This window comes from Trypanosoma cruzi, genomic scaffold (genome assembly GCF_000209065.1).
Source record: "Trypanosoma cruzi strain CL Brener 1047053516725 genomic scaffold, whole genome shotgun sequence".
NCBI lineage: Eukaryota > Euglenozoa > Kinetoplastea > Trypanosomatida > Trypanosomatidae > Trypanosoma > Trypanosoma cruzi.
In genome coordinates this window covers 196,051-218,748 of record NW_001849575.1, presented here as the reverse complement: position 1 = coordinate 218,748, position 22,698 = coordinate 196,051, and the positions used below count along the sequence as shown (strand labels likewise).

Below are 22,698 nucleotides of genomic sequence, written 5' to 3'. Positions count from 1 at the left end.
CACCCCCACAGAGAGACAAGGAAGAGTGCGTTGAAGTGTGTGCCGAGAACACAGCGACTGTCATCGCCAGAGGAGACCATCGTGGCACCGTCATCATTTCAGCATGGAACGTCAGCCAACGTCCCTCGTTACCAAAAACGTTCTTGCAGAGCACTGTGCAAATACTCATATGTGTGTGGGTGTCTGTTGGAGAAGCTGCAAAGAGAAGGAGCACAGGGAGATACGTCAACTCAGCAAGAGGCACAGCTGGATGGCAGCGATGCATGCGGTACGGCCACAACCTCAACAATCACGCACGGTGGCAGCACACACCCATCCACAAAACGAAAACAAAACAGAAGAAAACACGGCGGCAGGGTGTGGCTGTGTGTGTGGCGCTGCGGGTGTCTGCCCGCCCTGGCCGCAAGGAAAACAAAACAAGAGGGAAAGAAATGTGTGCTCCGCCCCACAGGCCCTCGTCGCACGCCCACACGTCACGGCTCCCTCAGCGCGCCGTTCGTCGCGGCCCCTCCTCATGCGTGCAGCAGGCGAGGCGCACAGGGCCGTCGTCATGAGCGTGTCGGTGGGTGTGCGAGTGGAGCAGTTGGGCGGGAAACACACGGCACCCCTCACAGGAAGAGTGCAGAAGAAACAATTAAAAGAGGGAAGAGTAGAAAAGAAAAAAACTTCCATATTGATTGCCCCCGAAAGCAAAAAAAAGAAGGGATGAGTGAAGCAAAAGATTAGTAAACAAAATAAAAAGAAAAAATTAAAGAAAACAAACCATTAAAAAAGAAAAACTCACAAAGACCCGAAGGAAGTAAAAAACAAGCAAAATGAACACAAAAAACAAGTAACAACGAAAAAACAGCAGAAAAAAAAAAAGTAAAAAAAAAGTAAAAACACAAAAAACAAAACACAAGAAGCTGCAACGAATGACTCCAGTGTGCATGCATTCTCACACAGAAATGCGTCCACGCAAACAGTTGTGGGCGTGTCGTGCATACGAGTGTGTCTGGGATGCGTGCCAAGTGACGGATACACGGAGCAGCAACATGGAGCACAAAGCAGCGCAGCTGAAGCAAATGAAGCAAAACACACAATCATTATTTTCTCTTATTTATTACGCAATAAAACAAAAGAAGCTCAAAGCATCCCGTGGTTGAGTGCTGGCTTTAATAGCCCGCATACAGTTCTTCAGCCCAGTGTCCCGTAGGTGAGTGCAGCCAGAACAAGCAGTGGCAGGGCATGCAGATGGGTGTCATGGAAGCAGGCGTCAGTTCCCACACTGTTCTCCGGCGCGTTCGTTGTGGGCGCAGAGGAAAGAGGAGCCGGCATGCTTGCCGCCATATTATTTCCTTCGCTGGAAGCAGTCTCGGTGGTGTTGGCGGCGGTGTCCTCTTCGGCGCCTTCCGCTGCACCCCCGTCCTCGCCGGTCTGGGACAACTGAGTCGGTGGCGCAGCAGCAGTCTCTTCCTGCAGCTCCACTGGAGGGTCATGGGAGGAGTGGTCGCCGCCTACTGTGGGCTTTGGATCTGGTGGGGATTCGGATGCAGCAGAAGCAGCAGAAGTAGAATGTGAAGGGCCTTGAAGCTCACCAGAGGGAGCGGAATCCGACGCTTGCGAGGCCGCAGCAGAAGGATCCGTCGTGGCCGCAGCGCCACCAGCAGAGTTAGCACCAGCGCTGCCTGGAGTTGCAGGTAGAGAAGAAGGGGGGACATCCGTGGAATTCTCAACGACAGCAGGAGGAGATTTTGAATTTGTTGTGGAGGCGTCGCGAGAAGCCTCCTCTTGTCGAGCCGCCGGAATGCCTGCTTCCGGACGTGTGGCCGGACCAATTTCACCAGCGCCATCCGGAGCTCCAGCCAGTGAAGGGGCACCAGCGGAATCCGCAGCGTCAGCAGGAGGTTCAGAATCTGCTGTGGAGGTGTCACGAGAATCATTGTCTTCTGGAGGGCTCCGAGGTCCTTCCGGAGGTTTGGCCGAACCACCTTCAACGGTGACCGCCTTCGTCTCCACGTTACGCTGCCACCAACTCTTCAGGATGTCTGGAGTAAACGTGGAGACGTTGATCGTGATGACAGCATCCTTCACACCATCTATGGTGCGACTCTGTGAAGCCTCGGGCTCACAGTTTCCGACGCCCATGCCGCAAATCATCTTTCCCGCACCAGGAGCTGCAGTCGTGCAGTTGTACCACAATGACTTCCCAGGGAGTTGCCAACGCGCAACATTACCGTCACCCGCACACACTGCATTCACCGGCAGCACCTCCTGCGCCACCTGCGGCTCATTCTCCACGGCAAACACGCACGAGCAGCAGCACAGCAGTGCCAGCACCAACACGACACAAAACACACGGCACATCATCGTCAAAAATATCGTTGTTGAATAACGTGGATTCGATCTGCAGGAGCATGAGAAAGGAAGTAGAGAGAGACAGCAGCTACACCACGCACAGCCACCGCATGGTAATAAATGGCAGCAGCCAGAAGAAGCGCACACCAAAAAAGAGACAAAATGGGACCATTACAACCGCAGAACTCCCACACCGACCAGCAAACCAAAACTTAAAAAAGCGGAAAAAACAAAAAAAGGAAAAAAAAATGATAGGAGTCCAACAAAACTCCCAAAACTTCTAAAAAAATCAATCGGGCAGCACTCTTATTTCTTATGCCAGGCAGCACAAGACAACCGTGTGTGTCTGTATACATAATGCCTTCACCAAGAAGAGAAATCAAATAAAAAAGATCGTCCTGCTCCACCAGCCCACACAACATCCCTCACACTTCATTGCGGCATCCGGCCTGTTCCTCCAATCCTTCTTTCGTGCAGTCCGTGGGACGCACAGCAATGAGGCCGGCACCGCGTGTGGGCAACAAAAGACAAAACAAGTGGGAGAAACACGTCACTCATAAGAGTGTGCAGCAACCGACCATTAAATAAAAAAGGGTGCTTATCATTCCAAGAAAAACAAAAAACAAAAGCAAAAAAAGTAATAAAAAAGTAACCCGCAGAGAACGCGGCAGATGATCTCCGTGAGGAGTCGCAATTCCACACTCTTCGGCTCAAAAGACCGCCACAACCCCACACAATCCCAGAAGCAGCGACGCCCAATACACGCACACACACACAGTGCCGTCAACAGTTAACTCTCGCAGTGTCAATTTCGCGTCGTTGAGCAGGGCAAAGCAGTCGTCGGGACTCCCGCCGCTCCCGGAATACTGCGCGGTGAATTCTCGTAATTGGGGTTTTCGTGTCCAGAGGCATTGCGTTCACTCAATTCGCCCGCATCAGCCTCAGCAACAAATCCACTGCCTGCAACGCCATTTACTAAAGAAAGGAGTTTTGTGTCCGGTGGCGTTGCGCTCACTCACCTCGTCCGTGTTATCCGCAGCAACGTGTTCCCTGCCGCCACAAGTGACAGACATGATCCCGGATGCATTCAGCGCCACTAATATTCTCGGACCGTTGGCAAAGGAAGGCCTCTTCTTGGATGCATTCGGGACCATCGTTTCGCTCGGATTGCTGGCAAACTCAGGCCTCGTCTCGGACGTGTTGGTCGCCGTGTTGGATGCGGGACTCGGATCGACGGTGTTCGGTCCGTCAGCCGCCGCAGACTGTCGCTAATCCTCGTGTTGACGTGACAGCTCAGCATTAACTTGCGGCGCAGTTGTCCCACCAGATTTTGTGTTGTCCCTCCCTTCACGGGGCGGTGGCAACTGACGGATGCCCGTCCAGTCAGCATCGCTGCTCCGTGCAGGCGGATGGATGGTTCCATCGGGGGAAAATTTGACGCCACCACAATTCATAAGGGCCGGCGTATTTATGTGTCGTCACGTCCATCGTGAAGGCAACGGTGGCCCCTTCCTCTTCCGTTGCACAGCTGGCAGCGCAGTTGCTACATGTGTGCACCGCATTGGCCACATGGCACACAGCACCCAGCTCACCATTCCTGCCATGCATGCGCACATCAAAGCCACTGAAGGTATAATTCTCATGCTGAGCCTCAGCACTGGCAGCAGAACACTTCCTCCACACAAACACACACGCACACGCGATAGCTCAGGCTGCCGTCACTCGGAGCACACGACACATCCACCGGCACAACCACCGCATCCACATCACCAGATACATCTCCAGGACTCCCAGCAGCCGTCACACACACATGGACGAGCAGCAGCACGAGAGCACAAGGACCAACACGGCGCACACCGTTATCATCGCAGTCATCGTCACCCGTAGTGAAGTCGCTGGAGCCAGTCAGCTGATCGGTGAGACAGAAGAAAAAGAATGCAACAAGAGGGAGAGGGACGAAGTGCAGCGGATACAGCGAGAGAGAGCAGACAACATGACGAGAGGGCAGCAGGCCCAGCCGCACAGTCCACACACCACGAGACGGCATCCACGCAAGGAAGGCACACAACGCCAGCAGCCACCCACCATGCAGGAGGAGAATATATCCACCACCATATTCTCCCAGCTCATTCCCACAGCCAACGGGAAATAGCAAAAACCCGCGGCCACCACACAACGCACACGGAGCGGGCACCCACCACACCAGCCACACGCGGTGCATTACACCCGCAGGAAAGGAGACTCGGGCTGCGCACTCCCTCTCCCTCTCCTCCCTTCTCCTCATGGCCACGGAAGAAGACAACAGCCGCCACACGCAACTGCCAGCATGCACCAAAAAAGGCATTCAAATCCACTGCAATTTGCATCTTGTGTGTGTGCCTGCAGAAAGACAAAGCATAAAAGTATAAAAAAGGAAGCAGATTATGTGGAGAGACGCAAAAAAATGTGCATCGGAGGTGCATGGCGGAAGCAACAAGAAGAAGACCGCTCAAACTCATGACTGCACTGCCGCCCAAGTAGCGGCAATTCACACAGGATTTATCCAAAACAAAAAAAGATTTCCCCTTCTTCTTACACAAACCCCATCACACAAAATAATTATAAATAAAAAAGAAATCGTCCATTACTGTTCCACACAAATTTAAAAAAGCAACCAAATACCATCTTGCTCCAGAGATTGTCTGCATATTTTTCCTGCAAAATAAAATTAAAAAGATATTTAAATGCCTTTCAACCGTCCGACCCTCCGTGTGTCCGCACATCGTTTATATTTCATGGGGTCATCTGCGTGTTGCTGCTCCCCTCAGCCCTTTCATCGGCGTGTGAGTGCGGCCCGCAGAGCACAGTCACTCGTGTGTGTGGGGACTGAGAGAAGCACGCAGAAATGACGGCAGTCGCGTCTCTCCATCGGGAGAGTGAGCGCAGCAAAAGAAAAAATCATCAGGAGGAAAAGAAATGCTCATGAGGCCGACACCGAAGAGACTGCCGGCGCAAAAAAAAAAAAAAAAAACACGGCGGCAGGGTGTGGCTGTGTGTGTGGCGCTGCGGGTGTCTGCCCACCCTGGCCGCAAAAACAAAACAAGAGGGAAAGAAATGTGTGCTCCGCCCCACAGGCCCTCGTCGCACGCCCACACGTCACGGCTCCCTCAGCGCGCCGTTCGTCGCGGCCCCTCCTCATGCGTGCAGCAGGCGAGGCGCACAGGGCCGTCGTCATGAGCGTGTCGGTGGGTGTGCGAGTGGAGCAGTTGGGCGGGAAACACACGGCACCCCTCACAGGAAGAGTGCAGCAAGAAACAATTAAAAGAAGGAAGAGTAAAAGAAGCAAAAAAACGTCCATAGTGATTGCCCACAAAAGCAAAAAAGAGGAATGGGGAGAGTGAGAAATAAAAACAAAACAACAACAACAACACACACAAAAAAAGCAAACAAAAAACTAAATTAAAGTACAAAAAAAAAAAAAGTAAAGGTATGAGATATATTCGTTCCTATGGGAAGTAATTCTGTGCTGGGGAGGTCGCAAGTGTTCCACGCGGCAGCCAGTCACTCCTCAAAGAGTCACAAACCCCCACAATCCCAACAGAAGCAGCAGCGGCAGCAGCCCGCTTCTGTAAACATTGCCAGCATCACCCGTTGCTCCTCCAACGGCATGGGAGCTCGAAGCTGCCGGCACTTTCTGTGTGGTGACAGGCTTCCCCTCCGCTGTTATTTGCTGTGCTTCACTTTCTTTTCGATGCCGTCGCAAGGCCGCTTGTTCTTCTGGAGCCTCAGAAGGTTTCGTTGCAGGGAGAGCCACAATTTGTTCCCCTTCCACGGATGGATAATTGGCTTCCACTGATTGTTGATCTTCCGATGGTGAATCGGCATCTTCTTCCACATCGGCATTCTCACCTGAAAATGTCAACGGGCGGTTGTACAGCAGGACGTTTGTCACAGTCACAGACACACCTTCGTCACCCGCCGTGTTCTCTGCATTAACTCCATCCCCTCCAATGTAGAAGTGGGAGATCCTCGTCGAATCCGTACTTTCCAATTCACGTTGCGCGCTCTCACACACACGCTGACCATCGACGCACACGGAGCCCTGGATGCCGTTCTGTAGCACAATGGCCACTTGGTGTGTTGTATCTCTGGATCCCAAGTGCTTTTTAGCCTCTTGGTCTTTCCGTCACCGCACAGCACCCGCCACTTCTTTTCGCTGTCGTACGACAACTCCATAATTTTTTTTTCACCTCCGTCAAGACGCACACCCATCAAAGGAATGGGATTGTCTTCTTTCGGCAACTCGTGGATGAACACCGTCGCCACAAGAGTGAAGTTGTGGTTCGCAAAGTGGTACAGCTGATTCTGCCCCTGACTGCCAACGGGCCACTCCGCCCACGCTCCCTGGAAAGTCACACCATTTTCCGCCGGTTCCGCCCCAACATTCTCATTTACTGTGGCGTTCACCCCGAGGTACTCGTCCCTCCATGTGTTACCAGAGAAGTTGCCGGACAAAAAGCCAACCAGCCCATCCGTGCTCGTACCACCGCTGCAGGCATTGGCAGTTGAGAAATCCTCCGTAGCATGTGAAAAAGGACACAGCTTGGAGACACGGTCGTCCACTTCCTTCCAGGTCGCCAGCACATCCTTCACGCTCTTCAGCTGCTCAGTCAGAAGCACAGAGACCATACCGAGTGATGGTTTTTCCCCCTCGCTCTTCTTCTTCTCGTACAGTGCAATCAACTCCTCCTTCTTATCTTTATTATTATCTCCACTTTTGTACAGCACGGAGCTGGCGGCAACGTCATCATCATCCTCGGTACCGGCCCAATATCAACAATGTGCGTGTTGTCCGTCAGCCAAAGATGGAGTACACCTTTTTCATTTTTCTCTTTTTTGGAATACACCGGCAGAGTAACGAGCATCACGTTTCTCTTGCCATCTCCATCACCAAGAGTCGCTGTGATGGACCCGCTCCTAACGGGTTTCACTTTTTTATCCTGTTCGTTGCCCCACACGCGCGAGAGTGTCCCGAGTGCCTCCGTCCACGAATCCCCCTTGTCACCGGACTCGTACACCCTGCGGCGGCCATCATCACACGCAGTCATCATCATGAGTTTTCCCTCCTTCCGCTCCACGACGGAGGGATCACTGCAGCCATCATCAGACATCCCGTTTGACAGCCTCCAACTCGCAATGTCCGAGGAGTATATGATCAGCGAAACGGGCTTTCCACCCTCTTCTGTGTCGGCCTCCTCCTTCTTTTTGGTTCCTTCCAATGGGAACACAAGCGTACCGTCATCCATCTTAACACCCGATCCACCGCCACTGGTCAGCCGCTTCAAGATACTGTGTTGGTTGCCTTTATAAGTCCACGGAATAGCGTAAGTATTGTTCCAATAAATTCTTTTACCTTTTTGATTCTCATCACTGACGTGCCCTTTCACCAGCATGAGTCCCCAGTCAACTGCCTGATCATTTTCGGCATATGCCCAACTATATTTTCCAGCAAGCATGTAAATATCACTTCCCTTCACAACTGTTGTTGGTCGGCTCACATGTACTTTAGTCTTGCTTTGGGAAACAGCCTGACCCGCTATAAGGCAGCCGCATTTCTCTTCGCTACCGGCAGGACATGTCCCTCCCTCAAATATAGATCCCTCCGGTACTTGTGTCTTCAAGTTACTCTTATCCAAGTCCTCTTTTGGCTTATCATCAGTCAATGTCAACAACCCCGAGGCAATCCCAGTAAAACCGCCTTCTTTTTTCGTGCACTGCGCCTCGGCAACGGCAAACACACCATCATTCATCTCAAAAAGACTGGGAACACGTAGCAAACTCACTGTTTCATCACCTGTTGTATCTCTCCAAGCAAAAGGTGACTTCGGTGGAGATTGCTGACCTGGCGCTAGCCCATCAGCTTCCGCAGCCAAACCAGTGCTACAGCACATCATCACGATGAGGAGCAGAACCGCAGAAGTAAACAAACGCCGGGACATGTTGGGCCTCTGCGGCTCACTCTCTCTTCCTTCACTCCTCCTTCCGCTGGATCCGGTCACGCGGCGACGGTTGTGTGTGCGGGGTGCCTTCACTGCAGCAACACGTGAGAGCATATTAATATGTGTTTGTGGGCGGTGTGTGTGCTGTTGTTCCTTTCAGAGCCTTCGAATTTCACAGTAGCGATTAGCGCTTGTTTTTCTTCTTCGTGTGTAATTGAGAAAGGAAAGATATAAAGGGAAAAAATACCAATACAAAAAGTACAACAGTAAGCACCGCCACCCACAGTGAGTGGCACCATCATCCCCGCCGCAGTCACTCCCAACAACAACAACTCACGCACACAGACACACGGAACGAGAAGGAAGAACAGTGCACCGGGAACACACAGCGACTGCCACCAGCAGCAGCATAAGTAACGGCGGGTGTGTCACTCGTCACGCGTCAGCACACACCTAGCAACACCAACACACACGAAACAACAGGCGGGATGCAAAAGAACACGACAGTCCTTTGAAAGGCCCACGCGCTTTCACCAGTCGTTTTACTGTTGTCTCCACCAGCGCACCCGCACCTCAACCGCCACAGGCGCGCATCACCTCGCACAGCCAAACAATCCTTCGGCCGACAGACCCACAGCGGGAGAGACACGTCAGCACTTGCAGCTGCTGATCGGGAATCAATCTGCAGTTGTCCCAGGCATCCCCAATGCCACACCACTCACTGCCTGCACGCCACCAGTATCACACCCCCAGCACATCAACAAGACACATCGCGGTCTCCCGTCCTCCGTCCTCGCAAGGACCGCAGCAGCCAAATTCGCGTGCGTGCGTTCTCAGCTTTCCAGCAGCTCCACTGCTTCTGAGACATGGCATGTGTACGTGTGTGTATCTGCCTGTGTGTTTGTCAGCGCCTATACTTGCAGAGCAGCTGTACGGCACAAGGGTTCACAGAAAAAAACGACAAAGAGATACGGATAGCACACAAATTACTCATATCATCACACACAAACACGCATAACGCGGAATGAGTGCTCTCAACCACAAAACACAAGTAAAACAATAAAAGAAAAAGCCGAAGCGTGGGACGACCAGCACACACTCTCATTGCTCCCGTAAAGCAAAACACACACACAGGGAGAGAGAGAGAGGTCGCCCACTCAATGCAATGGAAACAAAACAAAAACAGTTACGGTGCTCCGCCCATGCAGCCAGGCAGGACGGCAGCGGTGCGTGTGGTGCAAAAGAGAGCACCAACGGGCCTGCATGGGTGTGCATGCATATATACAATGGGCACATTATGTGTGTGCTTCGTGGGGTGAGGTGAGGGCGAGAGTCCATGCAAGGGGACACACACAGGGAGTGAAGGACGAGTGTGTGTGCGGGCGGTGCACGGCTCTCTCTCCATCACTCTCACGCGGCCACCACCGCAGCAGCAGCCGCACACGCAACAAAAAGAAGAAGCGAAAGAGGTGAGGTGTTGTGGGAGACCGCGGTGCTGCCGTCACTGTCGCCAGGCGTCGCCGTCGTGGTTTTTATTACTGTGGCTTCGACTGGTGTTTCCTTCGGATTGGCTTCTTTATTTTCATTTTGTTTTTCTTCTTGTGTCACTGCACCATCAGCTGCTGGATCTTTGTCGCCAGTTGTTTGAGTGCTTTGGGGTTTTGTTTTATTCGATGCTTCCTCCACACGAGAAGATAAAATTGGCTCTTCCTGACCGCCTGCCAAAATCCCCTTTGTAGTGCTGGTATCATCTTTTTCTTCTTCCTCTCCCTCCTCCTCCTTGCCATCATCCAATTCCACTTCCTCCTCCACTTCCTCTCCCTCTTCCTTTTTCTCCTCCACTTCCTCTCCCTCTTCCTCTTCATCTTCCTCTTCCTCTTCATCTTCCTCTTCCTCTTCATCTTCCTCTTCCTCTTCATCTTCTTCCTTCTCCTCATCCTTCAATTCCTCATCATTATCAGCTTCACCTTCTTTTTTCGTCGTGTTCTTGTTGTTTTCCGTCGTTGCATTTGCCACTTCCGATGCCTTTGCTGCGGGTTGTAGTGCCGGTGATGGGTTCGATGCCGATTCCTCTTCCGATCCCGATACAGGCACCGATTCTGCTGATTGCGACGCTGCCGGTTGACCTAACCGGTCAACTTCTCCAACGCCATCAATTGTGGTGTTTTCACCTTTACGTTTATTGTCTTCGGACTCAATAAGCTGAGCTTCTGGAGCTGCTTCAGAACATCCACCACCGCAGACACCGCACCACAGCACACAGAGGGCACATAGCAACAGCAGGCGGCCAGTCACCATCATCATCACGGCTGCACACACAGTCTAGAGAGGGGCAAAGAGAGGAGGATGAGAAGAACACACAGACGCATCAGCAGCGGCAGCATAGAGAAGAATGGGTGGCGTTTAAATGAGAGTTGTTGTAATGAGCATGGGAGACGCGTCCACGCAGGAATAACAAGCAGCAATAAAGTAAAGCAGAAAAAAAAAAAAAAAAACTGCACCGAATGACTCCAGTGCGCATGCACCAGCACAAAGAAAATGCGTCCACACAAACAGTTGTATGCGTGTCGTGCATATGAGTGTGTCTGGGGTGCGTTCAACGTGACGGATACAGGGAGCAGCAACACGGAGCACACAGCAGGGCAGCAGAAGCAAATGAAGCAAAACACACAATCATTATTTTCTATTATTTGGTTACATCGGACCACAGTGGACGCACACAAATCCACGCGGTTCAGTGCTGGCACGCACAGCCCGCACACACCTCTTCAGCCCAGAGTGGTGTACGCCAGCGCGGATGCGGCAAGCAGCAGCGGGGCACACACCCACGCAGAGCTGCTGAGGCTGCCGTCGATTTCGCGAAGACGTGACGGTGCGCGGGTGGCCGTAGTGGTTGGCGCCTCTGCAGTCGCAGTACTTGGTGCCTCTGGTGCAGCGGTGGTCTTCGTGGTCGTCGTCGTGGTCGCAGTTGGTGCATATGTTTTCTTATTTTGTTCATTTGACATATTGGCCTTATCAATATCTGTATCTTCAGTAGTGGGTTTCCCACCATCTTGATCCTGTGTATTATTGGAAGTATTTTGTGACTGTGGTGTTTCGGTTACTGTACTCGTTGTATGTGACGCAAGAGCCTCCATTTTTTGTGAATCTTCCGTGTCTCTCCCTTCTTCGTTTTTCTCTGGTGGAGAAGGAATTATACTTAGCGATTCCGTCAAATGATCTTGTCCTTCTGGCTTAGAATTTGGTGAACCGGGATCACTTCCAGATTTACCAGCTGTTTCTTCACTTGTTTTCACGCAAACGGACGGGCAGCAGCACAGGGCGAGCACCAACAGGGCGCACAGCAGACGGCACGTCATCATCGTGAGTGTGGTCGTTCACTGGTGTGGAGCTGATCTGCACAGTGAGGGACATGGAGAGCAACAGGGGAGACGAGAGGTGCGGCAGACACACACAGAGGGCACGCCACATGAGGAGAGAGCAGCAGCCAGGCATGCACCGTACGCCGCACACCACGCACGACACACACTCCAATCCACGGCAACAGGCACACACAGATGGAAGAGGGAGAAGCAAACAGAAGCGGCACACAAGGCTCCACCGCATGCACATACGGCGAGAGCGGTCCATCGTGTCGGCACCCCTCACGGAGGGTGCACACACACACAAGAGGAGGCGCAGCCAATATTTATTTTTTTTTTTTTTTTTTTCTTCTCTTACCAGTCGTAGTAACTACACCTCAATTGTGCAGCTCTGGTAAGCGTACGAAGGAATTCAGTAGCAAGGATAACCTTACTCCGCGGGCAGCCATTATAGAATGGCTCCAACATCTGCCCTTCCGGCCCGTAAAACTAAGTAACAACTACTCATCGGGTTTGAAGCATGAACAGCAGGCGCTTAGCTTCCTCTCTAGCAAAGAGTACTAGACCCTGGCACCACGTTGAGGTGGCCGGCTGAGCCAGGGGCCAATATTTATTTTTTTTTTTTTTTTTTTTTTTTTTTTTTCTTCTCTTACCAGTCGTAGTAACTACACCTCAAATGTGCAGCTCTGGTAAGCGTACGAAGGAATTCAGTAGCAAGGATAACCTTACTCCGCGGGCAGCCATTATAGAATGGCTCCAACATCTGCCCTTCCGGCCCGTAAAACTAAGTAACAACTACTCATCGGGTTTGAAGCATGAACAGCAGGCGCTTAGCTTCCTCTCTAGCAAAGAGTACTAGACCCTGGCACCACGTTGAGGTGGCCGGCTGAGCCAGGGGCCAATATTTATCACAAAGCAACTTGTTATCTTGTTTTGGTTGCACTCTTTTACAAATAACGAGTGAGGAGCGCAAGGGCCGTCAGCAATAAAGTGGTAAGTATTCCGTCGCAAACGGAACGTTATGCAGGCTGGGGCGCTCCCAAACAGTCGCACGCCTTATTCCCAACGACGGGGCATTACCACAGTGGATGAGGCAGAATCTACCGTGGTCCGTCGGGGATCGGCAGCACGTGGCGTCTGTGATGCGGCGGTGGCGGAAGGGCGTGGTCCACCTCGAATGCCCGCGCTTGTGCTTCCTGCGTGTTTTGTCTGCTGGTGTGCTTGGCGACTTCGATGGTGACCTGCGCGCGAGGCGCCTGTTAAGAAGACGGTGAAACAATCGCGGCATCTGCATGTGAGGCCTCTCAAACTATCGGAACGCCAGGCCGAGCACGTCGGCATGTGCCGTCATATTGTGGACGGACGAGCGCACTCTGCCACAGATTGGGCAGGACGACTTCAATCCGCCGCTCGCTGGTCGGAAAGGGGTTGCGGCGCTCACGTCGGGAAGAGGTTCCGGCGGAAGCAGTGGCGGGCCGGTCACCGCAGTGAAGGGACGGCGCCACCGACACAGGGTCAATTGTGATATGCAGGGCGTGCAGGCCTGTCGAAGAGCGGGCAGGAGTCGCATCGCACCTGCGCGCGGTGCCGCCACTCGGAACACGATGTCCGGGTTGATACCAGAAATAGAGTCCTCGCCACACCGTCAAGCGCCTCTCATGCGGTGCGTGCGCCTTCCTTTTCCTCATGGACTTTCTTTCAGTCCCGCCGCTTCACTGCAGTGAGGAAGCCCACGTGCCAGGCATTGACGCAGTCCTGCGGGAGGGATCGTGCCATGACGGCGTCAGCGTCCGCTGTCACGTTGCGTGGGATTCCGCAGTGTCATGGGAAAAATGTGGAGCCAACTGCGCGACCTCGATCCGCCAGTGAAAGCGGTACGGTGCAAATCTCCTCGGTGACGTCGTCGCACACCGCCAGCGAGCCAAGGCGGAGTGACTCCATCGCCGAGACGGAGTCTGTGGCGACAGGAACTCGTGTGGGCGATTGGGATGCTGCTGCCAGGCGGGGAACTGAAAACTGTCTGAGGCCATGCTCAGCGGCAGGACACTCCGCTCGGCAGGTGCATGCAAGGCTGCCGGCAGCTGCGCGGTGAGGCCCCACAGGGAGCTCTCCGGGGAGTCAAGTGGCAGCGCAGCGGATCCACACGCACGCTCAGCGAGAGACGACAAGCCGTCCACCGCCAACACAGTTGCCAGCGACTAACAAGACGTTGAGCATGAATAGGACACGTATGCCGCGCTGCCGTGGGCACGGACAGCGACCCCGATCCACTCAGCAACAGCGATCTAATGCCTCTGGATGGTGCAACAGCCACGCCGGAACACAGCACAGCCCTAGCAAATGCTGAACGAGTGATAACGTGTCGGGCGGCGGTGATGCCGCACAGGATTATTTGCGCACAACGTCTGGGAAACCAGAGATCCCATCGGAGCACAACGCAGCATCACTTGTGAGCAACGGTTTTTGTGAGCACGAACATTTCACGGATTTGTTGGCCATGGCTGAAATTGGTGACATCACCGTGCATGGGTGTGTGTCTCGGGTGTTATTGCTTCTGCTTCTGGGACTGTGAGGCACTGCGGCACTCTGCTGAAGTGTGAGGGAGGGTGGAACTGCGGCTTTTCGTGTAACAATAACTGTGCAGATTGCCAGCATTAACCACTGAGTTTTGTCAATAATTTAAGTCTTTTTATTTTCTTTTATTTATTTATTTTTGCTGCTTTTGTCCTATTGGAATAATCAGCATCCCTGTGTTTTTCTGCCAATGGTCGGTTGCTGTACTTTGTCATGAGTGACGTGTTTCTCCCTCTTTTGTTTCCTTCTCTTGCTCACACGCGGTGCCGGCCCTGCGGCTGTGCGTCCCACGGACTGCACAAGAGGAGGATTGGAGGAACAGGCCGGATGCCGCATGAAACGTGAGGAATGTTGTGTGGGCTCACGGAACAGTACGATCTTTTTTTGCTTTATTCAGTCCATGCATTAAGTATACACAAACCAGTGGTCGTTTACATTTTGCTGATTGGTACATTAAAATAAAAGTCGTGCCTGATCGTTTTTTTATTACTTTTTGGGAGTCATGCCGGACTTTCAAATCTGTTTTTGTTCTTTTTCACTGCCTTTTTAACTTCTGGTTTGCAGGGCGGTGTGTGAGTTCTGCAATTGTACAGATTCCAACTGCCTCATAGTGTGTGCTGCTCCTGCCATTTGTCACTGTACGTGGCGTAGCAGCCTTGTCTCCCTTTTTGCTTTTACTCTGCGTTGGCGGGGAGTTAGTTTTTTCTGAAGGCTACACGCAAGTGACAGGAGTGATGGCGATGATGATGACTGGCCGTGTGCTGCTGGTGTGTGCCCTCTGCGTGCTGTGGTGCGGTGCCGGCGGCAGATGTGACGGGGGAGAAACGGCAGGCTCTGGGAGTGGTGGTGGGCCTCCGCCGGAATCAAAAGAAATTGAAACGTCTCCACAAGTCAAGCAAGAATTAAAAGATGAAGCACGAAGTGTTAAAGGGAAAAAACCTCCCACATCTTCAGAGGATGAAGTTGAAGAAGATGAAAAAGAAGATAATGATGATGATGATGATGATGAACCAGAAGAAGAAAAAGAGAAAAGTAAAGAAAAAGAAGATGCGCAACAAACCAGAAAATCCAAAAGTTCATCGAAAGAGGTAGCTCCACTAACGATACCAAAAGCATCTGGTCTCAGTGAAGCCGGTGGTGGCAGTCCTTCTGGTGTTGATGGTGTTGGCTCGAGTGAAAGTTCTGGCGGAAGTGAGGATTTGAATTTGGAGGTTTCTGCTCCTGTCGTGAACTTTCCGCCTCTCCTTCCCAATGCTGCCGCTGGAGGTTTGCAGAATACCGACGGTGCTTTATCGTCTCAGAAGAACAATTTCTCAGAAACAGGTGTGCATTCAGGAACGACGCCTCCAGCACCCTCACTGCCCAAATCACAGGCACCCGCGATAACAAAACCAGAAGCAGAAGAGCAGTCCTCCACTGAGCAGGACACAGAAGATAGTCCAGACACAGAGGAGGTCACAACTGGAAAAGAGAACGTGCAGAATACTGTGGAGACGGGAATTCCTTCCAGGTCTTCGTCTGCCGCCAGCAAACCACCCGTACAACTAACAACGCCAATATTAACACAATCACCGGCAGTGGCATTACCAGAACGATCAGCACTGGCACCATCAGAAAAAAAATCAACAGCACCGAGTTTTTCAGCAGGAGAAGGAAGCCGTAGGGCAACAAACGTCGCACAGAACTCAAAGGAAGAAAAGAATGAAAAATTGCCGTCAGAAAACGAAACGGAGTCCAAAGCAGTGGAACAGCCTTCAGGGGATGATTTGGCAGAGCAAGACAGTCCAGCGCGAACAACAGCGTCACCCATCCCCGCAAGTGGCAGTGCCGAAGCCCAGAGAAATGCGGATGCGGACAATAGCAATGCTCAAGCACTTAAATACGAAGGAACAAACAAGAACTCCGAAACTGGCTATACAAACCTTGCTTCTACAGCCGGTGATGCAGCAACACAAACAGAAAAAGCACTTGCCGACGCCAAGGCAAATGATACGGTGACGCCTGGCGACGGTGACGGCAGCACCGCGGTCTCGCACACCACCTCCCCTCTTTTGCTTCTTCTTTTTGTTACGTGTGCGGCTGCTGCTGTGGTGGTGGCCGCGTGAGAGTGAGTGAGAGAGAGCCGTGCACCGCCCGCACACACACTCGTCCTTCACTCCCTGTGTGTGTGTCCCCTTGCATGGACTCTCGCCCTCACCTCACCCCACGAGGCACACACATAATGTGCCCATTGTATATATGCATGCACACCCATGCATGCCCGTTGGTGCTCTCTTTTGCACCACACGCACCGCTGCCGTCCTGCCTGGCTGCATGGGCGGAGCACCGTAACTGTTTCTGTTTTGTTTTTATTGCATTGAGTGGGCGACCTCTCTCTCTCTCCCTGTGTGTGTGTTTTGCTTTACGGGAGCAATGAGAGTGTGTGCGCTGGTCGTCCCACTCCTCGGCTTTTTGTTTTTTTTTCACTTTTTGTTTTAATTGTGTTGTGGTTGAGTGCACCCATTACCTTTTTTTTGTGGATTATTGGCTTGCTTTGACTGCGGACACTTGAATTTTTTTATTTATTTTTCTATTGTTTTTGTTTTTGTTGAGGAATTGCTAGCCACTTGTATTCTTGTAAAGCCATTAAGATTGTCTTTGACTTATGGTGTGTGTCAGTTGATCCACGTTAACCCCCACGGTCTGCATCGCTACTGGTGCTGCTATTGATGATCTGTGCGATGTGGTTTGCTAGCGGATGTCTTGCTTTCACCCCGAAGTATTCATTATTTCGTGACGATGTGTTCTGCTCCGACGGTGGGGAGAATGCATCTCAGGGCGCTGGACGCGTTGCAGGTGTGCAGCGGTGTCTGGAAGGGCCCATGGGTGCCCATAGGCATCAAGGCATCAACAACAGACCCGTGTGACAGCAGGAGGCACTGCGTCTTCTCCTGGTCTCACGCAATGAATTCATTGAATGACAATCGCCACTGTGAGGATGGTGTTCTATCCTCTGTGTACGGTAATATCGTTGCCGAGGAGACTGTCCCTGCTGCTGCCAACCTGCATGCGGATTCTCTGCTCGTCCAGCCACTGGAGGGTCCGCTGACTGTGCCCCAATTTGCCACGGGCAGCGTTTGCAGTCGGTTCACGGTGACTGATGGGCATTGTTCCACTGGTGTTGCCAATTCCGACATGACAAAGTGCGTGGTTGCTGCGCTTGGTGGTGTGTGGGCACTGCCGTGCGTCACGCTGGAGGATGGCCGTCCCGTCGCTGACGCCATGAACTTTGCCTGTTAGTTTTATTTCACTGACGCATCGCCACCCGCATCGCCGCGCACTTGTTGGCCCATTCTCTCGGGTTCACCTACCCGCACATGGCACGCCGCAGCATGGTGAGGAATGCTATTGGTGTGCGTGTCAGGGCGCTGTCGGTGGTGGTGGACTCGACGAATGCCGCGATGTCTGCAAGGGAGCACCAAGACTGCGACGACATTGATGGCGTGAAGCTGCAGGATGACGATGGGGACGGGAGGACGCTGGAGTCGCACTTATCGCAGCGCCACGCGAGGGATGAGCGTATGGCACCGATTGGGGGCGCCGGCTACTGCACGGAGCTGACGCTGGCCGAATCGGCTTACCTGGTCTGCTTGAGGGTGAACTGGTAGATGGCGGAACCGACGCGTTGCTGCAGCAAGTCGGGATGTAGGCTGCTGCTGCTGCAGAGGAAGCGCTCCGCACTGAACATGAGTGAATACCCCCACGTGCTTTGCGACGTGGGTGTCCCTGTCAAACGCTGCGCGTCGGATCGTTATTCCCGCGGTTGGTATTTGGGGAGTATCCATGAAGCTCAGCCAAACGCCCGATGGACAGTTGCCCCATCACTGATTCCGCACTGGATGTGAGGGATATTGAGGTGTTATTTGGAGGGGAGAATATTTGTCTGCGATGCCCGGGGATGAGCCCTCTTCGTGGTGTCTGGACACGCTTCCCAACAACACGACGGATGCGAGGGACCCGGAGGAGACATATTTCAGTGCTGCCTTGCATGTGGCATTGAGGTGCCTCGGCATGCAGTTGCATCTGGAAGTGACTGAAAAGGGTAACGTCCGTTGTGTCCCATGCACGGACGGGGCGACGATTGCTTGGGCCACTCCACCCTACGATGGGGGAAGCGTTGCTTGCCGTGACCACGCGCAGGTGTGCACGATATCTGCCAACAGCGGTAGCCCACTTCCAGTGGTTTCGTGGGACGGCGAGGAGAGAGCATGTGGAGCAGGACGGTTTCACCGGCATCTACTGAACAAGGATTGCCAGGGGGCATCCGTCCCCGTTGCGGAGAGCATTGGGACCGGCCGCGGCACACCACCGAAGGATGTAGACACGGCTGCACCCCAGAAGCATCCGTTGACAGAGGAGAAGGAAGTCGCCCCAGATGCCACGACGGCAACGGTGTGATCTTGCCCAGCGACACCGCGGGTGCGCCGCAGGAGGCGGAGAAGAAGAGCGATGTTCCGGACAACGACGATGTGGCCGCCGATGGTGTGACGTCTGTTGTGGGATAATCCAACAGGAGATGAGGCCGTGAGCAACAAGGCCGGTGGCGGCGCCGCAGCCACGGGACCCAAGAGCCCTGGTGCCGCTGATGACGCGCAAGGTGCCGTGGACCCTCCGCCGAGGGAGGATGATGCGGCGGTGGGGCGCGGGGGTTGGGAGGAAGACATGAAGTACGCCTCGCCTTCGATCCACGGCAATAACACTGCTGCTGCTGCTTTTCCCTTTCCACTGCTTCTTCTTCTTGCCGCTGCCGCCGCCGTGCCAACACTCTATTGGGTGGCTGCATGGATGCCGCTGCACGACGAGGGGACTGCGGTTGCGTCCTGCGTGGCCCGCACTCAGCAATGGTTGCAAGAGAGAAAACCCTATATCAATTGGCATTTCCTATCAGTATATAAATTTATATGCTCTGCTTGTCTGTATAATTTTTACCAGGGATATGCTGTATACATTCTTTCCCTTTTGTGTTGGTTGCTAATGTGGCGGCACCACGCGTGTTTTGATGGTTTTGGGATAACAATTTGTTCGACTTTTTCTGGAGAATACTTTGGGTGCGTGTGCAAGGGATTTGTGTGGTTTTGACTTTTTTATTTTTATTTATTTGCTTTGGCATTGTGTAATGATACTTCGCTTCTCCCGTTATGTGTGTTTTGGATTGTGTGGTAAATGAATTGTGTGAAATAGCAAAACATTGCTGCGTGGCGTGTTGCTGTCCTGTGGTGTGCTTGCTGTTGCGGTGGCATAGTGTGGTGCTCATTGTATTACTCCTGTTGCGTCTGTTTCTGAAGTGTTGCTAGGGCACCGGGAGTGGATGCCTGTGGACGCACACCGTGCATTATGCGTGGCATTGGTGGGAGGGGAGACTGACATAGTTGGCGGGATTCGGTAAGGCGCATTTTTGCCCACGGACCCTGCAGCTGCACCAGCCTGAGTGGCGCTTTGCATATGGACGTGTGGATTGGTTTCATTTTGCGAGGCTTTTTTTACTTCTTGTCATTTTCCGCTCGGATACCGTGCCCGTGGCAGCTGCATTGGCATCAAAAGAGCCGTGTGTGTGTGTGTGTTTGTGTGTGTGTTTGTTTGGAGAGTCCTTGATTGAGTACCTGCCTTACTTCTCTGTTATGTCAATTGACTGTTCCGTGTGCCGGCCAAACGATCGACACGACGTGCTGCCGACGGCGGGGTCCACGTGACATGATTTTGCGTCGCGTGCTTTGTTGCGGGTGTGTGATTTCCGCAACATTCGTTGGGCGGTTGCCTGTTGGGGCGTTGAGGGTGGCGTGGCGACGGGTGCGGATGGACCCGATTTTGTGCCGTGGCTGTTCGTGTGGGGATGCCGCGGGAAGGAGAAAGGCGGCGGAGCGATGGACTCCCGAGGAGTGCGGGGCGAGCAGCCATGAAGGTTGGCGACAGGGTATTCACTGCCCTGTGAGTTGCCGTGTGTGGTGTTTATTATTATTATTATTATTATTTGCGTGTTAGATGTGGCCGCTGTGGGGGAAGACATGTTTTTTTGCTTTTTTTTCACGCCGGTTTGGCATCCTTTTCTGCGCCGTCATCTCTGTGTTCCTGCCGCACCGTGGCGTCCTCTTTCTTTTCCATTAGGGGCAGCTGCGGGTGGGTTTTACATGCCATGGAGTTGTGCGCCGTGCTGTCCGGTGTTTTATTGTTGCTTGTTATTCCTGCGTGCACGCGTCTCCCATGGTCATTACAACAGCCCTCATGTAATCACCACTCCTTCTCCATGCTGCTGATGCGTGTGTGTGTTCTTCTCATCCTCCTCTCTTTGCCCCTCTCTAGACTGTGTGTGCAGCCGTGATGATGATGGTGACTGGCCGCCTGCTGTTGCTATGTGCCCTCTGTGTGCTGTGGTGCGGTGTCTGCGGTGGTGGATGTTCTGAAGCAGCTCCAGCCCTTCCGGGTACTGAGCCCGAAGACAATAAACGTAAAGGTGAAAACAACACAACTGATAACGTTGGAGGAGGTGGCCCAACCGGTCAACCGGCAGTTACACAACCAGCAGCAGGATCGGTGCCTGTATCGGGAATTGAAGCGGAATCGGCACTACAACCCGCAGCACAAGCACTACAACCCGCAGCAAAGGCGTCAGGAACGGCAAATGCAACGACGGAAAACAACAAGAACACGACGAAAAAAGAAGATAAAGCTGATAATGAGGAATTGAAGGATGAGGAAAAGGAAGACGAGGAAGAGGAAGAGGGAGAGGAAGAGGAAGATGAAGTAGAAGTGTATGATGGCAAGGAGAAAAAAGAAGAGACGGAGGAAGAGAAAAAGGAAGAAGAAAAAGATGATACCAGCACTACAGAGAGGATTTCAGAAGGCGGTCAGGAAGAGCCAATTTTATCTTCTCGTGTGGAGGAAGCATCGAATAAAACAAAACCCCAAAGCACTCAAACAACTGGCGACAAAGATCCAGCAGCTGATGGTGCAGTAACGCAAGAAGAAAAACAAAATGAAAATAAAGAAGCCAATCCGAAGGAAACACCAGTCGCAGCCACCGTAATGAAAACCACAACGGCGAAGACTGGCGACAGTGACGGCAGCACCGCGGTCTCCCACACCACCTTCCCTCTTTTGCTTCTTCTTGTTGCGTGTGCGGCTGCTGCTGCGATGGTGGCCGCGTGAGAGTGAGGGAGAGAGAGCCGTGCACCGCCCGCACACACACTCGTCCTTCTCTCTGTGTGTGTGTCCCCTTGCATGGACTCTCGCCCTCACCTCACCCCACGAAGCACACACATAATGTGCCCATTGTATATATGCATGCACACCCATGCATGCCCGTTGGTGCTCTCTTTTGCACCACACGCACCGCTGCCGTCCTGCCTGGCTGCATGGGCGGAGCACCGTAACTGTTTTTGTTTTTCCATTGCATTGAGTGGGCGACCTCTCTCTCTCCCTGTGTGTGTGTTTTGCTTTACAGGAGCAATGAGAGTTTGTGTGCTGGTCGTCCCACGCTTCGGCTTTTTTTATCGTTTTACTTGTGTTGTGGTTGAGTGTACCCATTACCTTTTTTTTGTGGATTATTGGGTTGCTTTGACTGCGGACGCCTAAATTCTCTTTTTTTCTTTTCTTTTGAGCGACTGTAAGTCTTTTTTATCCTTGTCAAGCCATGAAGTGTTCTCTTTTACGTAAAGCATGCGTCAGTTGATCCACGTCACCCTACGGTCTGCAGTGCTGCTGGTGCTTCTGTTTGTGATGATGATTGTGATGTGTTGTGCAGGCGGGTGCTTTGCTGCCAGCCTGACGTACTCCTGCTCCTCTGACAAAGCGATGCGTGCGGACAGGGCGAAGTCGATCCCGGCTGTGGTGAGGGACGCGCCTTTTGGATCTGAGTGCGCGTCGCAGACATGCACCGTCATTGGGAGGAATGGATGGGCGCCCATCCGCATCAATGTGTCGACAAGGGACCTGGATGGTACCAGGAAGTATTGCAGCTCGGAGCGGTAGTACGCAATGCATTCATTGGTGGCAATTGCGAGTGTGAAGGTGACGTTTTTCTATGCTGAGAAAAGGGAAATGTTTGTTTCGTTATACTTTGCTGCCACTGTTCTTTAATGGCCTGCGGGCTCTCCGTAGCGATGTGGCCAGTTTTTCCGTCTTGAAAGGTGCTGTCGTGCGAGAGGGTGTGTTCCCAAATAGTCGGATGCTGAGTTGTCGAGGACGGCGGCATTCCCACAGCATGTGCGGCAGGGCCTCCCGTGGATTGTCGGGGCTCAGCGGCTGGTGGGGATTGCAGCAGAGGAGTGGCTGAAGGGCTACGGCTGTCATTGGAGCTTGCAGAGGTGCGTTGTCCGTCTTTTGCTCGTTGATACGCCTGACATTTTTGGTAGTGACCTGCGCGTGAGGCACTTGTTGGGGAGACCGTGGAGCTGTCGCAGAATCCACGTGTG

The 22,698-nt window shown here is 52.8% G+C and overlaps 7 protein-coding genes and 3 pseudogenes across 7 annotated transcripts, besides 24 other annotated features; 5 read left to right on the top strand and 5 right to left on the bottom strand.

Moving 5' to 3' along the window:
• Window positions 1–8,319: part of a sequence feature (areas not merged during assembly with more than two copies in the genome that could not be assigned to a particular haplotype) that runs on past the window's edge.
• Window positions 687–896: a sequence feature (T-rich).
• On the bottom strand, window positions 1,177–2,349 carry Tc00.1047053506759.140 (90 kDa surface protein, putative; the record flags this gene model as incomplete). The annotated part of the gene is made up of 1 exon (XM_809923.1): window positions 1,177–2,349. The coding sequence occupies one exon, from the start codon at window positions 2,347–2,349 to the stop codon at window positions 1,177–1,179; it is 1,173 nt and encodes a 390-aa protein (XP_815016.1).
• On the bottom strand, window positions 3,279–3,941 carry Tc00.1047053506759.130 (annotated as a pseudogene).
• Window positions 4,929–4,949: a sequence feature (AT_rich).
• Window positions 5,688–5,802: a sequence feature (T-rich).
• Tc00.1047053506759.90 lies at window positions 5,883–8,429 on the bottom strand (annotated as a pseudogene).
• Window positions 8,320–8,582: a sequence feature (haploid, Esmeraldo-like haplotype).
• Window positions 8,583–9,577: a sequence feature (heterozygous, Esmeraldo-like haplotype).
• Window positions 9,578–10,182: a sequence feature (areas not merged during assembly with more than two copies in the genome that could not be assigned to a particular haplotype).
• Window positions 9,726–10,619, bottom strand: Tc00.1047053506759.80 (mucin-associated surface protein (MASP), putative; the record flags this gene model as incomplete). The annotated part of the gene is made up of 1 exon (XM_809922.1): window positions 9,726–10,619. The coding sequence occupies one exon, from the start codon at window positions 10,617–10,619 to the stop codon at window positions 9,726–9,728; it is 894 nt and encodes a 297-aa protein (XP_815015.1).
• Window positions 10,078–10,255: a sequence feature (GA-rich).
• Window positions 10,183–11,196: a sequence feature (heterozygous, non-Esmeraldo-like haplotype).
• On the bottom strand, window positions 11,084–11,677 carry Tc00.1047053506759.70 (mucin TcMUCII, putative; the record flags this gene model as incomplete). Its single annotated transcript, XM_809921.1, has 1 exon — window positions 11,084–11,677. One exon carries the CDS (start codon window positions 11,675–11,677, stop codon window positions 11,084–11,086), a length of 594 nt encoding a protein of 197 aa, XP_815014.1.
• Window positions 11,197–14,628: a sequence feature (areas not merged during assembly with more than two copies in the genome that could not be assigned to a particular haplotype).
• Window positions 12,003–12,033: a microsatellite.
• Window positions 12,008–12,279: a mobile genetic element.
• Window positions 12,287–12,328: a microsatellite.
• Window positions 12,292–12,574: a mobile genetic element.
• Window positions 13,452–13,769, top strand: Tc00.1047053506759.50 (uncharacterized protein; the record flags this gene model as incomplete). The annotated part of the gene is made up of 1 exon (XM_809920.1): window positions 13,452–13,769. The coding sequence occupies one exon, from the start codon at window positions 13,452–13,454 to the stop codon at window positions 13,767–13,769; it is 318 nt and encodes a 105-aa protein (XP_815013.1).
• Window positions 14,364–14,392: a sequence feature (AT_rich).
• Window positions 14,629–15,236: a sequence feature (heterozygous, non-Esmeraldo-like haplotype).
• Tc00.1047053506759.40 (mucin-associated surface protein (MASP), putative) lies at window positions 14,986–16,356 on the top strand (the record flags this gene model as incomplete). Its single annotated transcript, XM_809919.1, has 1 exon — window positions 14,986–16,356. One exon carries the CDS (start codon window positions 14,986–14,988, stop codon window positions 16,354–16,356), a length of 1,371 nt encoding a protein of 456 aa, XP_815012.1.
• Window positions 15,204–15,234: a sequence feature (CT-rich).
• Window positions 15,235–15,260: a microsatellite.
• Window positions 15,237–20,148: a sequence feature (areas not merged during assembly with more than two copies in the genome that could not be assigned to a particular haplotype).
• Window positions 15,261–15,299: a sequence feature (CT-rich).
• On the top strand, window positions 16,805–18,100 carry Tc00.1047053506759.31 (annotated as a pseudogene).
• Window positions 19,836–19,867: a microsatellite.
• Window positions 20,149–22,698: a sequence feature (heterozygous, Esmeraldo-like haplotype).
• Window positions 20,237–20,259: a microsatellite.
• On the top strand, window positions 20,606–21,433 carry Tc00.1047053506759.20 (mucin-associated surface protein (MASP), putative; the record flags this gene model as incomplete). Its single annotated transcript, XM_809918.1, has 1 exon — window positions 20,606–21,433. The coding sequence occupies one exon, from the start codon at window positions 20,606–20,608 to the stop codon at window positions 21,431–21,433; it is 828 nt and encodes a 275-aa protein (XP_815011.1).
• Window positions 20,978–21,096: a sequence feature (CT-rich).
• Tc00.1047053506759.10 (uncharacterized protein) lies at window positions 21,944–22,255 on the top strand (the record flags this gene model as incomplete). The annotated part of the gene is made up of 1 exon (XM_809917.1): window positions 21,944–22,255. One exon carries the CDS (start codon window positions 21,944–21,946, stop codon window positions 22,253–22,255), a length of 312 nt encoding a protein of 103 aa, XP_815010.1.